Source organism: Morone saxatilis, unplaced genomic scaffold, assembly GCF_004916995.1.
Source record: "Morone saxatilis isolate NCDOM2014 unplaced genomic scaffold, NCSU_SB_2.0 Contig12, whole genome shotgun sequence".
Taxonomy (NCBI): Eukaryota; Metazoa; Chordata; class Actinopteri; family Moronidae; genus Morone; species Morone saxatilis.
Window position 1 is genome coordinate 17,556,333 of NW_023339674.1, and position 17,969 is coordinate 17,574,301.

Consider the following 17,969-nt stretch of genomic DNA (forward strand, 5'->3'; position numbering starts at 1 on the left):
TCTTTGCCAAATCCAACCATTTTAAAATGTCATCTCTTGGACACTTTTAAAGGTCATCGTTCGCCAATTCCTGACATCAATTAAATGATGAAAAAAATAATGAACAGATAAATTGATGAAGAAGTCAAACTTACTTTCACAGCAACAAAAACTGAAACAAATGAGCCACCTGTCAAATTATGAGTTCCTCTGTTTTAAATGTTGGTGATAAAGTAACTATTTTAAGTCATTGTTGGCATACCTGTGTGTCTGAGGAATGAAAAGTTATATTGTTTTGTTTACAAGAGCAAGAACAGGAGCTCATTTCACAAAGACTTTAAAGTTGGTATCCAGACACAGACTTGCAATGAGACTACATGATATGTAGTGCTTAAGTGTGTCAGTGGATTATCATCATCTCATTGTTTTGCCAAAGTTTGTCAGCTGGTGGCCCCCTTCCATCTATTTGTTGTGCTTTCATGACCAATCTGATGAACAGCCACCCCTAAGCCCTATCCTCTCACCCCTTACACCCACCCCCTCCATAAACCCAGCAGGATTAAACACCCCCACACATATGCCCCCCAGATAAAATATATGTGTGTGTGTGTGTGTGTGTGCTGTGTGTGTGTGTGTGGTGGGGGTGTGGGGGAGGACATGTCTCCGTGGGCACAATTTGAGTGTGAGAGCATCAACTGTTGTTTAGCTCCTTTAATAGCAGCTTTTCTATTTAGGTGCCAAAGTCACAGGAACAGAATCTGTCGGTGGGCGTCTGAATGAAGGAGGCTGACGAGCACAGTTAACCTGCTGCGTGCACAAATGCTCCTCTATGCAACTCAGTGTGATGCACAAAGCGCGAACACATCGTTACACCGGGTGTACGAGCATGCATGCAAACCCTCGCGCAGGACACAGCGCGCGTTTTTGTTTTTGTTTTGTTTTTGTTTTGTTCGGTTTTTTTTTTGCATCTGAAAGCATGTCAAGTGGGTAGTGTAATGGGGACGCAGGTGACAGAGGTGTGAACTCACATGCCGACGTCTCCATAGGTGTTGTAAAATTCCATCTGGGTGCACGCCTGGATCCAGCCCACCACCCATGTCTCGTTGCGCGGAATAGGGGGCATCACAATCCGCGCCGAGGCTTTGAAATAGGGCGTCTTGTATCTCAGCACTATGGGCGAGTTCTCCTCGATGACAGTCGGGCAGTGGTCTATGGTGGCGGACAGGTCGTACACCACGATGTTCTCTCGTTTGATGCGTGACTTGTTACAGGCTATGCTCTGGATGCAACCCATGGCTGTGCAGGTAAAGGTGATGGTCAGGAGCAGCCAAGAGAGCCTGACAGGCCTGGGGAGCAGCACTGCTGACCGGGACTCGACCAGTACCCACACCGTGAGGCCGTGCATCAGATGAGACTGTAAGGCAAAGGTGGGTGCTACCACGCTGTAGGCCCGGATCAGAATCACAATAAGGCTTCAGTGAGGGACAGCTGGGTCCAGTGAGACCCGGATCCAGGCTCTATCCCCCTACCCGTGTGTGTGTGTGTCAGCAGGCGCCCGCACATCAACCCGCTCCAGGGGCGCTGCTCTGAGGCTAACCCCGGGCTCTGACCCCTCTGGAGGCTGCAAGCCACAAGAGAAACACCCTGCAGGGATTAATGAAGTATCACATGAATGTTTGATACGGTATGGTTGTATCCCACTCCACTCGAACAGTGCACACTGTCTGTGACTGTGTGCCCTCTCCTCAGGGACCGGACCCGCCTGCGCTCCTGTTTGTGAAACCCCTGCCCGTAACCTCTGATCCTCTTCTTCCTTCCCCGAGCTGTCATGTCACACGAGGCGTCGGGGGACCGGCGGGCACCGGGGCGCCGGCAGGGGGACCCGGTGGTCGGGCGGCGAGGCTTGTTGATGCGGCACTGTACATGAGACGCTGCTGCCTATAACCTGAGCGGCGACGTTGCTCTCCGTCATGCCTGTCGACTCGACGGAGGGGAAACCCGGTGAAACACACAAAAACCTGGGAGTCCGAGCATCTGTGATGAGGGAGGAGAAGAAAAAAAAAGAAGAAAAAAAATCAGCTTTCTCTCGCAGAGTTAGACGACACAGGCGGGTTGTTCCCGATCACACGGAGGGAGACAATGCAAATAACCCGGCTGGCAAGCTCTGTCACACACTGGTGAAACAATGGCATTAAGCTTCATAATAATATGAGACAAACAGAGTCACAGGAACCGTGCAGCGCAGCGGTCGCCGCTCGGCATCCTCATTTGATGAAAGCTGCATGGCTGTGTGTCGCTGTTCAGCCTGCGTGGTGCTGAAGATGCTCAATGGACCAATGAGCGGCGGAGGGAGACTGAAGGCGTAGGAGTGCCCGCGTCTGCACAGTAGTAGCTTTACGACCTCTCTCCTCCATATTGGAGTAATGCTTTCTAATCGCATAAACACAAAGCGCACAAGGCCCAGATAAGCCTCCAGTGGATGGGCTGTAATTCTTATTAATGGGGCTGCAGAAGCAACAGGTAGTCTTTATACAGCTTAGGTGTGGTTTTTGGAACTATTTAGCCCAGATACTGCGCTTATTAAACTTCACTATTTATTTTAATAATGCATCCTCTTAAATGAAATAGACAGAGATGGTGTGTTTTTAAGTGTAAAAACACTTGATTGGCTTGTGGCAGTCAGCTGCCAGAGGCATTTTTCAAAATAAAGCCGTTACAGTATTTCCTAAACACTCACAAGGGAGCCTATATACAGCTACTAGCTGTTAAAGTGCATTATATTTTTAACAGCTGGTAGAGTTTGCCCAGGTATCACTGAAAATTAGGTGCTCAGATTTATTTATTTTATTTTCTCAGCATTTTACTTACAGACTTCTCCTCTATGCTGGTTTAAAACATGAGATTGAAAAAAGAAAGCTACCAAGTGGACCTTGTCGTGAGATTGTTTTGTCAACTGCTGTTTCCAAAGTCAAAAATCAACTTTGAATCTCTGTGTTGATCTTCTTCCTATCAACAGATACACTGATGACCTATAGCAAAGATAATTACAGCACCTGTCTTTTAACTTTTAGCTCCACCCACCCCAGATCATCACGCTTTATTGAAATACCAGATAAACCAGTGTCATTTCACTTCACTTTCAAATAATAAATAATATAAAACAGTTTTGCTTTGGATCTATAAACAAAGACTCAAGACTCTTTATACACACTGCAAAAAACAGTAGTAACCTGTGTGGGTTAATGGACACTGTCACAGCTGTATGAAGCATCGCCACACAGGGAAACGTCATCCCAAATACAATATATGTAATAAACATAAGGTTTTAACAATGTTTAAACCAGCGGAACTGTCCGTTGTTGCATGCGCCCTTTTATTTTGAAAGTCCTCGGCATACACTGCGCAGCGACGTCACTTCCGTGCGTGAGGGTAGTGAGGCTGCTGATTCACAGCAGAGAAACAACAACGAGTTTGTAAAATATAAAACATGTCAGCGGTATAAACGGTGGGAACTCAGCGACAGGACTTCATGCAGGTCATCATGGTGAGTGTCTGACATTTTATTCTACAATTAAATATCTGAGAGACTCAAAGCTAATACTTCCACATGGGCTGAGCTAAAGCTAAGCTAATGGTAACTAGTGTATCTGAAGTTGTTGCATTATTGTCAGTCAGTGCTTGTTAATGTAACTATTGTAACTATTGTAACTATTGTAGCTAAAGCAGATGAGCCATGAAGAAAGCCTTTATTTTATTTTGATAAACACTAATTACTGCCTAGTCATCTCGCTCAATATAACTGTATTCGATCAATAATATATAATATAATATCAATAAATAATTTTTTTTAGATTCATCCATTAATTATTTAGCCCATAATATGTAAAAAAAAGCACAGGTTATGTGCTTACTTCGTCTGTCTAAAGGCCAGAACATAATTGATTTATAATAATATGGACACAAATATTTGCAAAAGCTTTAATTATATTTATTTTAAATTTATTTTTCATACGTATATCTTTTGGTTAAAGGAACGATGACGACGATTAATAATAATAACCAACTTGGAATGATTAATTATGTTAATCTGTTAATTGCCTCAGCAGTAAAATAAATCCTCCCCTCTAGATAGGGCTGCACAATTAATCAAATTCAAGTGAAAGTCGCAATATGGACAGCATTATAATGAAGTGCTGTAGTGCTGCAGAGACATCCTGGTCTTAGAAAGTTCTCCAGATGCAAGAAACCATGTTTGTTCGATAGAGACCATCATGAGCCTCAGTGAAAATGAACATTGTGATGCAAAAATTATCTTAAAATTGCAATATCTGTCAAAATATTCACAATATATATTATTTTTACCATATTATACAGCCCTACTTGTAGATGTTATGTGTTCACTTTATATCATTTTCTCCCTTTAGGTCCCTACAGACTTTAAAACCCTGATCCAGAGGTTTTATCACCTTCAGTCTGAGCGGGTGGAGACGTATCAGCTGTTTGAAGAGTATGTACCACACTGTTGTTGTTACTGCCTGTAACTATACACACATACTTTAACAGGCACATTTCCTCCAGTGATCACTGTTCTTCATTTCAGACACGTGAACATAGTAGTCTGAATTATACATTACATCATTGGTTTCTGCCTGTGTTTTTCTTGGTCTTGTTTTGGCCGCCACTGCCTTCCAGAGGACACGAGGCCTACTTGAGGACAGGGCCGCATTATGACTTCGACCACTACAGGCAGCTGGTCCATGAGATAACGCAGGCCTTCTGCGGCCTCTCCAAGGAAGTGCTGGAGATCAAGGGGAGGCTGCACCACGAGTTTGACAGGCCAGACCTTTCTGAGCACATTGAAAAGCTGCAGAACAAAGAGAAGCAGAAACTTGAACTGGTAGGTGAACACTCACTGTGTGCTACAGCAGTGTACAATACAAGGAAATGTATGTAATAATGTGTGTATATATGCTTTTATTTAACGCTACACTGGCCATTGTTGTGGGATGGGGGACTTTATACCTTTATTTTTAAGACTGTACACCGGTCACAAATGTCTTCGTACGGATGAACTAAAGACTACATGAACAGATTGATATTTTAAAGGGTTGGAAAGAAGAAATAATACAGGCAAACTGAATAAATCAATCCATAAATAGACTGAATTAAACAGATTCATAAATAACTGAAGAAATCAGTCAAATCCAAACGAGTAAAATAGCTAAACAACAATCTGTCTATGTAATCTTTTTATAGGTAAATACAGATGTGTATTGGAGGATTAATTAATTAATTAGTATTTTCTTTTGTAAACCCTGTCGTTTGTAAATTCTTCATATTCTTTCATTATGATTAAATATCAGGATTGCTTTATGGCCTTTTACAAGAGTCTGTTAAAATAGTTACTTTTGGTCTGTTTGATATAGTTCCACTGTTTCACCACAAGGAGGCAGAGTTCTTGTGCAAGTACCGGTTTTATCATCATGTTCAGGATTCAAAGACTCATAATCAGAAATGACATAAATGTTTTAGGGAAGCACCACTTACTGCACGATGCTCCTGATGGGATTATTTGGAGCTTTTTGTGCTGACTGGACAGCAAACACTAATTCCTCTTCAGTTGCAATTATTCAAAGTTTTAAAGTGGTTCTGTTTCCAGTGACATGAAAGCTGCAGTCTGTCTGTGACGCTGGTTGGACAGACAGTTTGAGTGAAATTGGTTTTAAAACATTAACGCTTCGGTGCTTCCCACATTCTTATACAGCCCACATGTAACACATCTGGTGTTCAGAGTTGATGTGCAGCACTTCTCTATGAAGTTTTACGCTCCTTTTGTCATATTAACTCAACGTCCTCTCTGCCAGTAATGTCATAAAGCCCCTATTATCTTAGAGTTCATACTCTGTCTCCTCTCCATCCTCCACTAATGAATGGTTTGCATAAATCTTATCTGATGTGCCTTCTCAACAGACAGCCAAGCTGCAGCTGGCCAGGCAGCGGGCCCAGGATCACCCGGAGGACGAAGGCTGTCAAGAAAAGATTCAGGAGATCAAGCACGAGTAAGAGCAGCTATAACCACCCCTCCGTTTACTGCGTTAGCTCCCTGCTGACCCATTTACTCACTGACTATCAGCCTGCTGTCGGCTGCACAACTTCCCGTTTCCTCATAATTTAACAGACTGTCCTTTGTTTCCACTCTTATATCATGAAACTGTCAAAACACATTGACAAATGTTTGTAACCGTCTGTTTTCTGGGCTCATTCCTTGTCCAGGATCATCAAGAACAAAGAAGCTCTGAGTGAGATCATGCAGGACTTTAAGTATGACTCCGAGGAGAGTGATTGACAGGTGGCTCCCAGGAGGCCTGCAGCCGCCCCTCTCGCATCACCAGACAGCGGAGCCGGGAGATCGACTCAGCTCTGCTGCAACTTCCTTCTTGGACTCCTCAGCTGCACTTATTGATCACCCTCTGGCCCCACCCTGCTTGCTGCTGCAGTCTTATTCCACCCAGGGGGGGTTTCACATTCTGGTGTGTTTCTGTCTGTAGTCATGTGTTTCTGTTAATGTATGCATCAGAAAGAAACAAAAACTTCTGTTTATGTTGTGATGAAATGTGTAAATACTCAAAAGGTTTAATAATTCTTGGAGGCTCATCCAACTGTCTTTGTTTACTTGATGAATTGTATTTTTAAATAAAACACTTTCCAAGACAAGTTTTACTCTTTACTGTTCTGTACATTTTACACAGGATTTGTCAGATACATTATTGATGCAGTAAAAGAATATAACTTAGACAAAAAAAACATTCTTTAAATATGGTTATAAAAAATATAAACATGTATTAAAATGTCTTTAAATGCTCAGACACAGGACAGTATATACATTTTACACAGTGAGGCCTTATTATATTATCATTTAATTACTAATAGAACCAACACTGGTTTATCTGGCACTTGATGTCTGATTACTGCGTTAAAGACAGATAATTTATTTATCACTGAGCGAGAACACAGTTTTTATTACAAAATGGCAAACACGCATTGGTTCCACTTTATTCTGCTTTTCTCTGATTTATATAATTATAATATATAAAAAATTACAAATCAAAACATTTGCAGATGTCACCTTAGCCTTTAGCAAACAGTCACTGGCATTTTATTTTATAGACAAAACGATTAATCGAGAAACTAATCAGCAGATTAGTCAGATAATGAAAACAAATGTTAATAGCAGCCGCACCCTGAACAGTAACATATGTAGTGATATTCATATACTATCCTTCAGGCCATAATAATCCTAAAGGTCATAACATATATCATATATTCAGACACCGCAGCTTTACAAAAAATACTTGTTTGTTTGTTTCTTGACCTGGAACAGTAGTTTAAGGGTTGTTTTGTACATTTTGTTCCCTCATGTCACTGCCGCTGCTATTCTGTTCTTGTTTTTTGCTTGAGGCTTCAGTAATGTAGCACCATTTAACGTCAAAGTAGCATTAAAGACTTGCTTACCTTACTTAAAATTATTAAAAAGTCTTAACTGTTAAGATAACGTTTGTTTTTTTTCCAGAATAAAAGTGCAGTTACTGAGAAGCCGCATACTTGTGTTTGTGCAAACAGATCTAACAGACAGTTGACCAGCGGAAATGGCAGAAAAAGGCTGCATTGTCTCACTTTACTTATCTTCCACCCGGGCCCTTTAAACTCAAGTTAAGGCAGTATGACCAAACACTGCAGTATCCCTCAGGCTGAGGGCGTTGGGCCTCTCACACACAGCTGGGACCCTCGGGGCCAGTTATCTGTCAGTGTTTCTTGAATTAAACACCACAGTGGTGCAGAGCGGAGGTGCTATGAATTATCGTCTTGTAGAATCTGAAAAGACAAAAGCAGATGGTTCATACTGGGGTAATTCAACAGGAGAGACCATGTAATTTACAATCATCATGATAATTGCTCAGTCTGGCTGCCACTTCTCTATCGTCCTCTCTGCTCCTTCTTTTTTTTGTATCATCTCTTTCTTATTCTCTGTGTATCGCGCCCCAGCCCCCTGCTACCTCTCTCTCTCTCAAGGTAATCAATGGGAACCTGTCACGGTTTGTGAACAAAGACATTATTCAGAAGACAGCGTGTGCCCTATAAAGCACAAAAACCCGGAGACTGCTGAGCTAATTGAGTCAGGTGGAGTGAAGGTTTCAGTGAGTTCGAGGACTGAGCAGTACAGGATGTGGCTCGAAAAGGATCTGAACTCCTCACAAAGTCACATAAACACCCAGACGATGCTGGGGCTCTGCGTGCCATTTGGCCTGAGTTATTTTTGGGAAAGGGGCTCCTCACGCCAACAGAAAACAAAAAGCACAAAAGGAAAACATTACAGCGGGCTGATAATTACATTTACATGTTCGTTTCTGTTTGTTGTGGTCGTCAGCTGAAGATCGTAAGTCTACATCGTTAAAATATGTAATAAAATCAGAGTGCATATCTACTTTTATGCTCCCTCTTCTGGGCCAGTAAAGTCAAAACCGCACATTTTACCTGATCATAAAGCACGGACTGAAACTTCACAGAGCCAGTTCAAGAGAAATCAGTCCCCTTTGGGTTTGTGAAAAATGCTGACCACATGGCACAACAAAGGCAGGGTCAGAAATTCAGCTCAGGACTTCAATGCAGCAGTGGCTGTTTGTGTTTGGGAGAGCGGCGAGATAATGAAGGGAGAGGAGAGGGAGAGGGAGAGGGAGGGGAGAGAGAGAGAGATATTCTGCTTACCTACCTGGTTGCGCGTTTTCTGCGTTTTCTGCAGCCACACCCTCCACTGGTCGTACAGTTTGATTGACATGCCGCTGCAGCCATACGCATGCTTGCGGACCCAGCCGAAGAACTGCTTGAGTTCCCGCCGCAGGGTGGAGTTCTGCTCGCCGGGCTTCGGATCACACAAGCCACTCTGCAGCCGCTCTGGGGGGGAGAGCAGGAGGAGGAGGAGGAGGAGGAGGAGAGAGACAAAGAGAGTGTGAGTGAAGAAAGGAGGAGGTAAGAGAGAGGAGGGAGGGTGAGAGAACAGCATCAAGGTTATAGTTAGGACAAGTGTTGGTACAAGGTGGTGTATAGATGAGCACTATGTAGTGTGTCAGCATAGATGTGACTGACATTATTTTGGCACTTTTTCTAACTATGAATTCATGCGGTCGACATTTTCACCAAAAATAAAATAAAAAACAAACTCAAAACCCATAAAAGGTTTTTTAAAAAATACAATAAAAAACACATTCACACAAGTAAAGAACATTTTCCTTTTGGGTTCATTTATCTACTTGACTGTTATTTTTATTTGATATGTTTTAATTGCTATCTTGTTGTTTTTTAATGCACCCAGACCGCTCTGGAGTGGATTAACATTGTTAAATAAAGGGAATTGTTCTTATGCATGCCAACAGCCTGGCTCTAGGGATGGCAGCTAGTCCACCACTTTACAACTACTGGATGGGTTGCCATGTTTGGACCCACATTCATGGTTTCATAGAACGAGAAATGTTTTTTTTTGTTCAACTTTTAATGTGGAGGCTTAATGCTACTGAAAGTCTTAAGTCTGCTACAATCAATTCTTCATGGCAAACAACAGAGCCTGATAACGACTTCCTCCCTCTGCGGAGTAAATACCACATGACCAGTGTAACTCATTATCTGCTCCTCCTGCTCCCAAACCTGCTTCCACTCAAGCTTTATAGGCCCTGTGTGTGCCGCGGACAGACAACCAGCTTTTTAACTTGATCAATCTTTGAAGCCAACGACTAAAATCTATCAAATGTCCCCCTGGCTCTTTGCAGTTCTTCTAATCCACTGCTGGGAGATCTCTATCAAGGTATCTAGCCTATTGATGTTTGGTTTCTCCTGGGTCACATGCGGTTTGGATCTGCTTGTTCAGGATGTTGAAACAGGGATAACGACATTGTTTTTCTTGCTTTAATTGGCGATGAAAGCTTGATTATTAGAAAAGGAACGAATGGTCAAGATTTGTGGGCATCACAGATGTTTGGGAAGCATTTAAAAGCCATTTAAGACAAGAGACAGACGAGGAAAGAAAGGCTTCAGTTGTACTTTTAAACATTTGGGGGATTTTGTACTGAATGTTCATAGGCACCGTTTAGTTAATCCAGTCTTATAGTATACTTAATATTTCTGTAATTATTTGCTCTGCATCCATATAGAGTTGCATCTTTTTTTTGGTGCAATGTACTCACCACTGCTGGGTGTGGAGGCAGCGGCCGGGTGGCTCCAGTCACTCCAGATGCCGGCCTTCCTGGAGCCATAGATGCCCACTGGATTGCACCTCACCTGGACAAAATAGACGGTCCCGGGTCGGAGGCCTGCCAGCCGACATGACGTCTGGTTACCAACATCATCCACCACCTGCAAGCACAGGTGGCAAAAGTACACATATTCCTTACTTCCAAGTAGAAGTACAAATAGTTACAAAGTACAAATAATGACTAATAATCACCTCAAATGCATTAAAACTAAAGTAACAAGGCTGTTTAGAGTAGACAGTAGAGATATTTGTGTAAAAATGTAGCGGGTAACAGTAAAAAGTCAGAAAAATAAATACTTAAATAAAGTACAGATACCTGAAAGTACAATAAAGTATTTGTACCTCTGCCTGTGAGAGGGACCAAAATGACAGAGAGGATGGAATGGAAAAAAATTATTTCTGCATCTATTCTCGCTGTTTTTACTTTGAACTTTGTTCTGTTTTCATTTCGAATGTAGTCTAGCTTCAAATACATTTAAACATTATTTGCTTAATCCTCTCATTCAATAATGAATCCAGAATTCAAAGTCAGACTGTATGAACCTACACAGCAGAGAGAAGAATATGAAGAGGCTGTTGGCAGAAAACATCAAAGAAGCAGTTTGAAAGAATGTCAGTTTCTAAAAAAACTCCACTACAGCACTTTTATATCAAAGCCAGCTTTTAAAAAATTTACCAGCAAAGAATCACTAGCAGCGGTCAAGGCTTTTACACGAGTATTATTTGCTTTATAATGGAAGCACACACACACACACACACACTAGGGATGCAGCAGGAGCAACTTTCATGTTCATCCTTTATCGGATCTGTCGGTGCCGCACCTCAAATATTTCTACTGCCGCCTCAGAGGTGTCATAGCTACAGAGGAAGTGTGAGTGGGCTAGTCTGCAGGTTTGTGTGAGAGTGTGTGTGTGTGTGTGTGTGTGTGTGTGTGTGAACCACCTTCCATTCAGTGCTGTCCTCCAGTCTGTAGCGAATCTGATATTTGGCCTGAAACAGGATGTCCTTGAGCTCGGGGGGGCTGGCCCAGCGGACCGTCAGCTGGTCCTCGAGGTCGCCGACGCGATTCACCTGCACGTTGGCAGGAGGGTCTGTGGTCACTGCACGGACAAGGGCAAGTGTTAAAAAGTTTGTGTACAGCAGATGTACAGTATGTAGGGCAAGGATACAGGATGGAAGAGGTTTGAATGACCTCCAGAGAGAAAAAGCAATATATATTATCTCATACTCGAACACTGAGGGCAGACAAGTGTCGTGTCTCATCATTCTCCACAGTGAGGATGATCAGTGCTGAGCCAGCGAACTGCCATCTGTCTCATATACAAGTTTAATTTAGTGGGTTTTATTTATAAGGTTAAAAACGAAACAAAAGTTCCACTGAATTTCTCTTTCAAAGAAAAGAAAGTGCAACAAAGTGAGTCAGTGTTATCAAGGGTTTGTCTCTGTGTCTGGTCTTTGTTTCTTGTTTTGTTTTTCAATTATATTCTATTCTTCTCTCTAAATGAACTCTCTTTGCTGAAAGCATGGAATAGAAAATGCTCAGTTGGTAAAATCTATCATGAAAATAACAACCCAAAACTTTTATTTCAGCTATGAAAAAGATGATAATTATATTCATTGTAAGTCACTTTGAAGAGTATAAAGAAAGGAAGGTAAACTGTGATATTTGTTGTTTTATATCTTAAAGGACTCTGTAAAAAGATTTGTATACAGTGTCCATGGCTCAGGAGATGCTTTGTCAAGTCTAAGAATATAACCCTGATGATGTCAGGTAGGGTCAAATGGAAGATCAAGTTGCATTATGGGAAGTGTAGGATCCAGTGTTTTTGAAACTTGACCCATACTGGAGGCTAAAAGTATCAAATGCTTTGCCACTGCTGCTTTGAGTTTGACCAGTAACCCTTTAAAGTACAGCAACAGGGGTCAGTAACATACCTTTATTTGGTCTGTTTCATCGCATGGTGAAAACAACAGTGCCCCACCAGTGTACACTATTCCCCTGTATAACAACATAACCCATTAATGACTAAGGATTATATTTAGTATGTTAAGAAAAAAGCCCTACTGAGTTTTTTTCTGTTAAAAGGTGGAAACATAAAATCTGCTGTGGAAACTGTCAAGACATGTGGAAACATTCCTAACCTATTGTTCTAGGAGGTGTTTTCCTGGAAAATCTCAATAAAAAAAAGCTAGCCCCAGTTACAAAGACTAAAAAAAGAAAGAAGAGAATTCTGTGGCACATTTAAGAGAGAATAATTGTTAAATAAAAACACAAAGTGGTGCTACCATTTAGGAAAAAGAGAATGAATTGTCCAACGATGATAAAAGAGTCTCAAGCATTATTTTCCAGAACCCCTTCACCTTTGGAAATTTCCATGCCATATGTATAGAGGCTCCTAACTTGCCAATAGAGCAATGGGCAAGTGGAAGATTTAAGTATTTCTGGTTCAGGTCATTCTAGACTTTCTTGCTGCAATAAAGGTTGCAAACAAATAATGTGCTTTGAAGGAGAGAAAGACGGAGGGAAAGATAAAGGGGATAGCAGCATGAAAGACAAAGAAAGGAACTTATTAAATGTCTTGTAAAAGTGTTTACTGCTGGTAACCTTCTGCTTCAGACATCCTTCACTTGTGCTGTGTGACGCCGTTTTTCAGCTCAAACTAAAGCCAGAACAAATACTCTCCAAGCTTATTGTTTCTGTTGTTGAGGCAGTGCAAAGCGTCATACATATGGCAGCGCTCCTCCCTTTCTCCCAGCCCACTCACAGCTCCAAGTTGTCCGCTCCTCAGCGAGAATGAATGGAGGGAGAGGATGCTCCGCCAATAAACTCCGCTTTCAAGATGTGGCGCACACTGGAGGCCACAATGCGACGCTATCACATTAGCACTGGAGGAATACCTGTACCTAGACATTATCTGAGACGCTTAGCTTTTACAGCAAAACAGTTTATCTTTGAGAGCTGCAGCTTGAACCTATAATGGTGTTACGGCAGCAAGTTGGAGGCAGCGAACCATAAAAATAAATCCCTCTTCCTCCAGAGAAGTGTGTGTGCCATATGCAGGAGATCTGCAGACAAACAAATGTCAAAGGAGGAAAGGACAGAACAGGAAAAGGAAGGACAAGAGGACAGGGCAGGTAGAAATAGCCATTGTATTAAAACAAAACAAACTTGACAACCTAAAAACGTTCGCTTACCCACCTACATCGAGGATGTCCAGGGTGGTGATGTCAGAGGTGGCAGAGCCCAGCTGATTGGCTGCCTCGACCCAGATCTCATACGGGGTGAAGAGGGCGAGGTTGCGGGGGATGTGGCAGGAGTAACGCTGCTTCGCTGTGCTGTCATTTTCACACTCCTTCTCTCTCCCGTACCACCTGGACAGAAACAGAACGAACACAAATGACCAAAAATAAACTCTGACGTTTGTTAAAAAAAAAAAGGCAGACTGATCACTCTTAGCAGTTAGCACACGAGAACACACTGCAGCCTGTGAGTGTAGAATCTGCACGCGGCACTAATGCATGTATTGCTAGTCTACCTGAGTGGTGTCGGACGAGGTGATCACCTGTGAGCTGCAGCAGGTCTGGGGCGCTCACCTCAATTTGTACTTGAGAGTGTATTTGGTTTGGATGTGGGTCTCACCCCGCCCCCCCGGGCTCCACTTGCAGCTCAAGTCCTTCGTGTTGCGGGACCAGCACGATAAATTGGCTGGTTTCTCTGGAGGCACTGGAGGAAAAAAAAAAAAAAGAACGATGAAAAAACAATGTTTAGAGAAACTGAAATCAAGTGAAAAGTGGGTGAAGTCAAATGAAATGTTATTAAGACTATAAAAACTATAAAAGATTATTTTCTTTTGATCTAATTCTGAAATTTAAGAGAGTGAAGGCCAGTTTCTTTTCACTACATCAAGCCAGTGTATTTTAAAAAGCAGATTAGTCATAAAACCGACTGATTATAATCAAAAAGGCTTTAATGTGCAACTAAAAATTAGTTCACAACAAAAGTTTTTGTGAGTCTGATGAAGTTTCATTAACTTTTTATATCAAGATTACCCAAATACATAAACAGCAGATCAACATTTTTTCCCAATAGAAGCTTCAATTATCTTATTAATTATGATTTGTATTATAACTGTTGAGAGGGGAAACACATCATAATCCTTTTAGATTTCTTTATTTGATGACTTTAATGGATTGAAACTAGTCTTTGTTTTGTTTCATCTTCATTCATGTGTGTGTGTGTGTGTGTGTGTGTGTGTGTGTACATTAATAACAACATAAAATATGCTTCCAAGAGAGTTTCCTTTCATGTGTTATTATTTGGGTCTGTATTTATCTAAATGAATGTTAAAATAGCTAATTAGGGCGGGAAGTTCAATTAGGAAAGAATGCTTTAGACTATGTTTAACAAACATCTTATATCACGTTTTCAGATGATATATATCTTCTAAATAATTGTCACAACTGGCTTCTTAACATCCTGAATTTGGAATTACAAGGTTCACTATGTTTTTGTTCATAAAATATTAATTTCCTCTGAATATTACTAATGCTTTTGTGGCATTTGAATGCCCTTTTGGTTTAAATTAGGGACACAAACACCAGTTTTTGAAGATGGAAATATACAGTATAATATGGAATCATAAAACTTAGTTTAAAAAAAAGAACATTACAAACACAGGTGGCAGGAAAATGAACCAATAACAATGCTTTTGCACAAACAGAAAAGCCTCCACTTACTGCCCACATAGAGACACGAACCAGCCAGGACGTGTCCATTTGCTCCATGACACACGAGGTTGTCTCCAGACTGCTGCCGGGAGCCGTTGAGGTTGTGCAGAGTGACACTGAGGATGTCCGGGCTCACCACGCTGTACGTGCTGCTGGACAGCCACACCCCGTTAAGCGTCCAGTACAACGTGCTGGCGTGGAGGCCTAGCTCGGGGCTGAGCGTGCAGGTGGCTGTCAGACTGGAGCCGATATGCAGGACGGGATCCTGAGGGGAAATCACTGCTACATCTGGGGGGTGGACACACAAACTCTGCTATTAAAGCTTCTTTCTGTTGTAATGCACTTTTCTTCATGTAATGCTTTCATTAAAGTCTGTTAGTGAAAACTTTCCATCACAAGTTCTCAGAGCCCAAGGTGACGACTTCAAATTTCTTGTTTTTTCCAAAATCCATATATATTCATTTTACAAAAATATAAAATTAAGAAAATCGAAATAAATTGTTTTTTGTCTGATAAATGACTTAAAAGATTAATCATTTAGAAAATTTAATTTTCCTTGAATGGGCTACATGTTTAATCAAGTTTTAGTACTAATTTACCTAATTATTGGATGTAAATATGTTTAAATTCATTGCTGATCGTGTGCAGGACTCCACTACTTTTTTATATGATTTATATATTTCTAAGGCCACTACTAACAAGCGTACAACTTCCACTGATTAGACTCTTATCAATAACACACATTAGGCCCTCGGCTGGCTTTAGTCTCTGCAGTTTGATTAGTTTAGGGGCTTCCAACAGGAAATGATGCAGTGTGTCCAACATTTCTTCCCAACCATAAGTAAACTTTGTGTTTGTGAGGAGGAGGAGGAGTGCAGCAGCAGCAGCAGCAGCACTGCACCACAACAGAGCAGCAGCTCAGCACATATTTATGACCCAGTAATGAAGTGGATTTATGGAGCTTCAGTAGGATCAGTCAGAAAGGTCACCCTGGTTTGTCGGTAAAATCCTTGAATGCTTTTCCATCCCCCGACCCCTCTTAGACTCCAGGTTTTGCCTTTATGATTGATGCCCATGAGAAACCCTCTGCAGTGCATTTGAATGTGACCACTGGGCTCCTTCTTCACAGAGATATGAGGGTTAATGTGTAGAGTTTTATTAACCGTGCTCCAGGTGGGTGGTGGACAAGCTTTCCAACATATGTGCCACTGCGCCGTTTCCAGCCTCACCGGACTCGGTAGCATCGAATATGAAGAAAGATTTTCAGAGATATAAACTGTATCTACATGAGAGAGCAGTAATACGTGTGTTTTACATGTTTTTTTCCTCACACATAAAAGAAGCTGCTTGCAGATCATTTTCTCAGACTGAATTAGAATATTGTTATCTTTCTTGCATTTCCTTCATGCAACAGCGCAGATGAACACTGTTTATTTCAATTAGTCTCATCGGGTACATCACCGCCATGTCTAATGGGTCTTGTTCTCAGTCTTTTCCACCATTGGGTACACAATTACATCTAATGATTACTCATATTAATGTGGTGTCACTGCATCTGGGTTTATTTAAGTGGAAAATGCTTCAATTAGGCTAGAATTTCTGTTTTTGTTGACACTACGTCATTAGCTGGTTACAGTGCAATCTAATCAAATGTTTCCCAAATAAATACGGTTGTGTGATTTAGTGACATATACCACGAGACAATATATATTGTTTACACTGTTTATACCAAGGTTGTTATACCTATTAGTATTTCTGACTGTATAAGGTTCTCGTGGTCAGTCATGGATTGTTACTGACTGACTGCAGCTGATAAATAACAAGAACTTAAAGTACAGAAATACTACAGGAATGTTGGAGGTCGTTATATATTATATCATATTATATTAGAATATATAAGCATATCCATAGCAACCATCAGAGAGCATGGACAAGTTTATTTAAACGGTAAAATGTCCCTCTCAGTAGTACTGGTCATAAAAACATTAAGGAATTCAGTAAGTATTATCAAATGTGTTTATGTTAAATTAAAAAGTATAATAGCAGATACATAGTTATCATTCAAACATCATTTAAACTATCATATGTCAATAGTGATATCGGTCTGAAAAAAAAACTGGATCAGACAATTCTTTAATATAATTTTTGCATTAATTTGATGAAATGTTATGATTTGACAGATATTTAATTAAAAAACATTTGGTTACTTTATCCATAAACTCTTCCTCTATTGATTTGACACTACATAAATATATTAATACAAACTCACATACACTGTGATAGATGATTTTACCCATATCACCACACTAACAAGCATAGAAATTTCTTGAAAATCTACCTCCTGTGGTTACCTATTGTAATTATTATAGGTGGGGTGATAATAACACCTGGGCAGGTGATAAAAAGGTGAAGTTAAAACATGAACTCGTTTTGTTGGTTTGGAGCCTTCATATATTGCTGCAGCTCACACCATGAAACCCTGATCCTCTACATCCCAACATACAGCGGTCTGAACCGACAGACAGCGGTAATGTACAGCCTGTCTGCCTGCCTGCCTGCCTGCCTGTCTATCTGTCGTTTGGTACTTACGTGTCGAGGACAAAACCACATGTTGAACCAGGAGCAGGAGGAGAGACATGAAGGAGAACATGGTTCTTCCAGGTGTTGGTTTTCCTGCTAATTTCCCTTCCTGCCCGTTCCCCTTTTTCTTGAGTCCGGGATGTGGAGCGCAGACAGGGGGAGAGGTTGGAGCAGCTCTCCGGCGGATCTTCTCTTCTCTGGAAGTCAGGAGAGCAAACTGAGTGAAACACGAGGTTCGCTTCCTTTTAACTCCACAGTGACTCTGCTGTAACACTCAGGTTCCCACACTGTATGCCCCTCCCTTGTTTTCCCACACAGCCACAGTTCATTAGTGCTCCTCAACTGTCCCCTCCCTGACACACCCCCACAACACACACACACA

General features: G+C 41.4%; 3 protein-coding genes across 3 annotated transcripts in view; 1 reads left to right on the forward strand and 2 right to left on the reverse strand.

Moving 5' to 3' along the window:
* fam78bb (family with sequence similarity 78 member Bb) overlaps positions 1-1,685 on the reverse strand; it is a 3,211-nt gene extending 1,526 nt beyond the window's left edge. Inside the window, exon 1 of the mRNA XM_035653840.1 lies at positions 1,008-1,685. Within this exon, the coding sequence (XP_035509733.1) occupies positions 1,008-1,384 (377 nt within the window). The 5' untranslated portion in view covers positions 1,385-1,685. The remainder of the gene's footprint in view (positions 1-1,007) is intronic.
* Positions 1,686-3,387: 1,702 nt separating this feature from the next.
* Positions 3,388-6,693, forward strand: rex1bd (required for excision 1-B domain containing). Its single transcript, XM_035652645.1, has 5 exons — positions 3,388-3,523; positions 4,404-4,486; positions 4,672-4,876; positions 5,950-6,038; positions 6,253-6,693. Exons 1-5 carry the CDS (start codon positions 3,509-3,511, stop codon positions 6,323-6,325), a joined length of 465 nt encoding a protein of 154 aa, XP_035508538.1. The 5' UTR covers positions 3,388-3,508; the 3' UTR covers positions 6,326-6,693.
* Positions 6,694-6,733: 40 nt separating this feature from the next.
* Positions 6,734-17,767, reverse strand: crlf1b (cytokine receptor-like factor 1b). Its single transcript, XM_035652647.1, has 8 exons — positions 17,597-17,767; positions 15,017-15,295; positions 13,874-14,003; positions 13,479-13,651; positions 11,222-11,379; positions 10,212-10,380; positions 8,747-8,928; positions 6,734-7,851 (listed from the first exon to the last, which is right to left on the reverse strand). The coding sequence occupies exons 1-8, from the start codon at positions 17,655-17,657 to the stop codon at positions 7,828-7,830; spliced, it is 1,176 nt and encodes a 391-aa protein (XP_035508540.1). The 5' UTR covers positions 17,658-17,767; the 3' UTR covers positions 6,734-7,827.
* Between the last annotated feature and the right edge of the window lie 202 nt (positions 17,768-17,969).